We start from the raw sequence: 6515 nt of genomic DNA, 5'->3' as shown, positions 1-6515 counted from the left end.
TTAATCAAATAGGGATAAATTTTAGATTTTAAAGCATGGTAAAAATAGGACAAACAAACTTAAAATGACTTAAAAATTATATTTGATAAAAAATTAAGAACAATAGACCACTAAGCTAAATGGTTAAGTGTTAGGCAAAGCTAAGGTCCTAAGTTTGACCCCTTGGTTGCAATTTCTTAAAGGTTTATGTTAAGAATGAGCTTGTTGGTTCAATGGTTAAAACATAGCATTTCCTTTGATCCTAAGTTTGAAACCCTTTGTGCACTTTTAGTCAAAATATTTTATTTTTTAATTCCCCATAAAGTACCGGATTTTCAAAACAAGCCTTGATCGAAAACTATTTTTTAATTTAATCTTTAATTTAAATTAACCCTAATTCTAAATTAATTCCTAATCTTATTGCAATTAGGGAATAAAAGTTTTATACATAGCCAATCTTTTCAAAACCTATAATTCATACTTAGAAGATTTCTCAAGAAAAACTCTCAAAATTCTTTCTTCTTCTTCTTCTTCTTCATTATCGAAATCATCATTGCAATTAGGGTTTGTAAAAGATTTCAAGGTTTTCAATTTCATCCCTTTCCTCCCAGTGATTGCCAATTTCCTCATCCAAAAATTAAAGTTTTTGTGTCTTCAATCAAGTGTGGGATCTAACTTAGACCATTGTGTATGATGAATTAATTAGGGTAATTTGTTATGCGGACCCCCATATATGCGAACCCTATGTATGCGAACCTTAAGTGAGCTATCATGTGATTACTTAGTGAACATTGTGGAACCCCTTAGTAAATGTTAGACGAACCCTTACGTAAACAGATATACATGCAACCTATAGCCAGTATGCGAACCTACATACAAACCCTTATGGATTTGGTATGCAAACCCCCTTATGTTTTAATATGAAAACTCTAATATGATTTAGTATGCAAACCTCCATATGTTTTATTATGCAAACCTTTTTGAATTTAGAATGTGAACCCCCTATATGTTTTATTATGCAAACCCTTATGGATTTAATATGCGAACCCTTATGTGATTTATTATGCGAACCCTACATGCAAACCCTGTATGTGCAAATCCTGTAAATGCGAACCTGTATGTGCAAACCCTATATACGAACCCTGTGTGGGAACCTGTTATGTATGTGTTAGCTGAACTAGCATGTTAACAACTTACTGTTATTACATCGATAGAAGTTTTTAGTTCGAAATTGATATGAATGAATACATGTTTATATGCTTTTAGACGATAGTATGGAGCAAATGAATGTGCTTGACAAACATAACATCGATTGTTGATAAATAACATGATATGTTGAGTTTATGTGCATGGCTACATAAAATTTGGGTATGGAGGACAGATGAGTTTCGTAGGAGAAAGTGGCAATTAAATATCACATCAAAAGTCAGTATTACACGAAGTAGGCGGTAATGTCATCGAAACCAAATAAACTGGGATGATAGTTTAAAAAAGTCATCAAAATCGGACAACTGAGATGGTAACTTATTGTAGTAAAAGTCATCGTCATAGATGACAAGTGAACGACCATCATCATTGGGAAATCCAGGATGGTTAGTTATTGACATGTGTTTTGGAGTGTCGAGTGATGCTCGAGGGTGGATAGGATTTATCGGTAGAAAATTAAAATTAAAGTTGCATTGCATCATGATTATAACCTGTACACGAATTAATTTACAGAACTTTCCTTATATTATGCTTAATTTGTCATGATGCTATAAATTGAATGTTTTATTTTTTAACAATTATATATTATGATTTAAAAGTTAGACTCACATTGAGCTGTCATAAGCTCACTCCCTCTTTCCTTACCTGTTAGATAATACATAAAGCTAGGACTTGAGATGACATCAGAGGAACCTCGGACTAGCGTCTTATTTATTTTATTATCAATATTATTTAAAAGTTTCCATTAGACTTTTCCTTAATCATTTTTATTGGTTTATTTATCGGGTTGTAATTTATTAATTATCTATTGCTTTTATAACGGTGGTTTGGGGTTATTTAGCTCATTAATTTTCAAGCATGATACTTAGTTAATATTCTAATTATTGCATGCTAATTGGTTTAGAAAACTATTATTTTTAATAATGTTTTCAGCTGCTTTGCAAAATACTTAAAAGTTTTGAAAAGTCTTTTTAAACCTTAATCGTTTTTCTCAAAACTTCATATTAATAATATTGTAATTAAATTGCTATGTAAAGCCGGTTTGATCAATGGATGTTTTTCTTAAAAAGAGAAGAGCAATTTTCATCCAATTCACCACAAGCAAAAGAATGGCTTTACAGGATCACTTCGATGATCAATGTAATGCCTTCGACTTAGCTGAAACTCACAAACCTGGTTGACGATGTTACAATAATTTGATAATATCACATGCATAACACGTGTCATTAAAATTAATATATATAGAATAATAATTCAATACATTAAAAGTTTTTTAACATCTCAACCAAGGCAAAGTCATATTTAACTTAAACATAAAAAAAAAAGTAATAAGAAAGGACAATTGAGCTTTTTCAACCTTAATTATGTAGTTAAAAGAATTTTCATTAATAATGTACTTAATAATAATCCATATAGAGACAGAAAAATTGCTACTGAAGTTTAAAATTTTCATAAACAAATTGAGAGGGTGACATGTTATTAACATAGAGTAGAATAATATGTATAAATATATATATATATAAAAGAATTAAACATATTACAATTTTTTAATTCTACCTGTTAAAAAAATTGCGTTGATACAGCCATTGTTTTTTTTAAAAAAAAGAAAGAAATGGTAAAACCTTTGGTCTAAATTAGCCTTACAGCTATATAATAAAACCAGCAAGTTTATAGGGGTTTGAATTTTGTAATTAACTCTGAAAGTTAGGTATGTTTTAATTTTCAAAAAAATGGTCAACAAAGATATACCCTTTATTTTAGTCTATGTTCCCAGTTAAGGCAAGTTGGTCCCAGTTAATTTGTGAGCTAAACTTGATTAACCATCACATGTTCATTAGTTTCTTGTTAAATGTTTATCTCTGAACTGATACAAAATAGTATACATTAAAATCTGACGAGTCAGTGGAATAGAAGCTCTGGGGAATGGAATAGAAACTGAATTTTCGGATTCTGAGGAAAACTAAACATCATTAGATTAATACTAAACACTGGCATCGGACTTTTACGGTCCAAATATATAAATTTAATATATTTCAGCTTTGTGTATTGGGAGTTGGTTAAATAATTCAAACCCAAAAACTATAAATATATATATTTATATGTGATTTTTGGGATTTCATTTGTCTTGACTTGAAATTGGATAGGCAAAAAGTATCATGGGATTTGCATTAAAAAAATTTGCAAGTTATTATCCCTAGACGCTGCTGATTTTCTAGCTTCTTGAGATTCTTCCATTAAACAAAACTTCAAAATTACAAGTAATTACAAAATATGAGTTTGTTGTAGAATTTGATGGACCCTTGCTGATTCAAAATGCTAAGAAGTTTGGTTTTTTTGAGTTTTGAATTTCTCTTGTGATGGAGGATTTTTGCTTTGACCGGACTTGATTCTAATTTTATATTTAAGTAAGTAATTATAAAAAAAAAGGAAATGAAAAGAAAAATAACCAAGGAAAGAAAATAGTATATGTTTATTTTGTTTATATGGTTAAGATTTGTAAAATAATATTAAAAATAGTTAAAGAAAGTAACATAAATCCGGAATGATATTTGGTACATTTTTACTTAAGTTTTTAGACTCCACAAGCAAGTTAGACAATTGAGTAAGTGTTTTGACAAGTAACCGATAAACGTATATTAAAATATTAAAAAATAAATAAATATTTTGAAAAAGAAACATATGGATAAATAACAAATTTTTAAGCCTACTTACTAAAAAAAACCATACTGTTGTATACCAAATACTAACCCAATAGACAATATTAATAACTTTTGTTTGGTTAAATCGTGCAAAGTAAAAAAAAAAATTATAATACATATTTTTTCAATTAAATAATTTTTATAAAGTAATTTATGTAAAAAAAAAGAAGTATAAAAATGATATTTCATAAAGTTCAGTTTGCATTATTTTCTTTTACTTTCTTTTTATTGTATTAGTTGAATCCTGGAGTAAATTCAGTGTGATGAATGTGACTATTGGATATAGAGACAAAGGCAAAACAAACAACTCTTGTAAAATGAAGTCGATTTTCTTGACGTGGGTTTAATTTCTTGGTAGTTGTTCTTATTTTCTATTTTAGAAGAAGCGTTTGCCATTAGCTTCTTCGGTGAGCCAACCGATCCTCGCAAAACACACACTCGTTTTAAAAGTCACCAAAAAAAGCGGCTGAACCTTCGGGGGCAGCCCCCTCCTCAGGAAGCATATATTGGCTTCATATTAAGTGAACCTTAACTCTCAACTTGGTGTCTTTGAGTTCAATATCTCTTTTTAAACTTTGCTTGCTGCTTAGGGTTTGCTTCATTCTCAAGCTGTTCATTTGTCAGCAAGTTTCTTGCTCTTCAGTCTTCCTCTAGGGTTTTAATATAGTTCCCCCACCTAGAAACTTTATTATTTTCAACTTTCAGTTTGACCAAAGAAAAGAGAAACAGGAGAACTTGGGTTTTGTCTTGGTATATAGGAAAATAGAGTATATGGATGAGAGAGTAAGTGATAGTGATAAAATGGAAGAAATCATGCTTCCAGGGTTCAGGTTTCATCCAACAGATGAAGAGCTTGTTGGGTTTTATCTGAAAAGAAAGATTCAGCAGCGCCCTCTCTCAGTAGAGCTGATTAAGCAACTAGACATCTATAAATATGATCCATGGGAACTTCCAAGTAAGTTACTTAATCCATTACTCCAGATATATATATATCCATATATGTTTTAGTGTCTGATTAGAGGACTTGGGAACTAACAGTAGTTTCTTTTTCTATGAAGAACTGGCAACCACTGGAGAGAAAGAGTGGTATTTCTACTGTCCCAGGGACAGAAAATACAGAAATAGTGCAAGGCCAAACCGAGTCACTGGAGCTGGATTTTGGAAAGCCACAGGGACTGACCGTCCCATATATTCCTCGGAAGGCAGCAAGTGCATTGGGTTGAAGAAATCTCTTGTGTTCTACAAAGGTAGAGCAGCCAAAGGGGTGAAAACTGACTGGATGATGCATGAGTTTAGGTTACCTTCTCTCACTGACTCCGCGCCTACGCCACCAAAAAGATTCCTCGACAAATGCCTTCCTGCCAATGTAAACAAACCACTTTCTTTTAAAACCTTTCTGCCTCTTTTGCTTTTTTATTTTTATTTTTATTTTATCAGCTTTCTTTGAAAAATTTTTGCAGGACTCATGGGCGATATGCAGGATATTCAAGAAAACTAACTCCACAGCTCAAAGAGCTCTTTGTCATTCGTGGGTTTCTCCAAAACCTGAAACATCATCAATATCAGATATGCTTAGTAGAGGTTCAGATACTTCTCAACTTTCTTCAGACAACATATCCTTGACACCCAAAACCAGTTCATCACCAGTCCAGTTTAACCTTATCAGTAACACTGACCTACTACAGACATCTTCTGCTGCATTTTCTCCTTTAGACTTTGTCCCTTACAAGCCTCTCTCCCAGATGGCTCCTCAACTTCCCATCTCCAATGGAGACCTAACCAGTCTCATTTTTGCACCTCTTGATCAAACCCCATCTCCTGCAAAATCCGCAGTTGATGTTACTTCCGTGTTGCTTAACATGTCATCTTCCATGCTTGGAGAATACGATAGTACTGTGCACTTCCATGGCGGATCGCAAGATCATTGCACTGGCTTCTCTTCAGGGACATTGCCCCACGGGATGCAAGGGAACATGGTGATCAATAATGAAGATCATGAAAATGCACTACTTAAAAACCTGAATGTCACCCATGTTGATGATCAGTGGGATGGTATTAGATCCATTGGATTTCCCTTCAGTTTGCCTTTACCCATGAGTGTGGCGGATGCTTGGAAGCCAAGCATCCCTTGAGATTCTTCATGTTCTAGTGAGATGTCAAGAAGTTTTTCCTCCACCAAATGTCACACTTGACTTGATCTACTTGATATAAACTTTTCCCACTTTAGAATTTAACATGTAGAATCGTTTTGTAGGCATATTAAATTGTTTCATTATTTTGAGAATGGAAAGTTTTATTGTTAAATTCTTAATTAGTAAAATAAAGCACATAAATACATGCATATGCAACACTGACATTTAGAAAATATTTTAAAATACATATATTGGAATAGATAATAGATTGTACGAAACTATGATTCCAGGTCATCTTTATCCATTTTCAATAGGAGAATAACAAATTAAATTTTTCTTCTTGATTTTAATCATTTTCCTTTTAAAAAAATTCAAATCCAACTAAAAATATTAAAAATCAGGTGGAAAAATATGATTTATTATCCTTCTATTAGAAAAGGATAAAGATGACATGGAATCACATTTTCATACAATACATTCTTATTTATAATAGTCATAT

At 31.9% G+C, this 6515-nt stretch overlaps 1 protein-coding gene across 1 annotated transcript; it reads left to right on the top strand.

The window, feature by feature from the left end:
• The first annotated feature begins 4402 nt into the window (after positions 1-4402).
• LOC107888167 (protein FEZ) lies at positions 4403-6188 on the top strand. Its single transcript, XM_016812295.2, has 3 exons — positions 4403-4839; positions 4943-5250; positions 5345-6188. Exons 1-3 carry the CDS (start codon positions 4656-4658, stop codon positions 6014-6016), a joined length of 1164 nt encoding a protein of 387 aa, XP_016667784.1. The 5' UTR covers positions 4403-4655; the 3' UTR covers positions 6017-6188.
• Positions 6189-6515: the final 327 nt, after the last annotated feature.

The sequence above is a fragment of the Gossypium hirsutum genome, chromosome A03 (assembly GCF_007990345.1).
Source record: "Gossypium hirsutum isolate 1008001.06 chromosome A03, Gossypium_hirsutum_v2.1, whole genome shotgun sequence".
NCBI lineage: Eukaryota > Viridiplantae > Streptophyta > Magnoliopsida > Malvales > Malvaceae > Gossypium > Gossypium hirsutum.
Note: the sequence above shows the minus strand (reverse complement) of the source record. Positions and strands in the feature narration are given on the sequence as shown.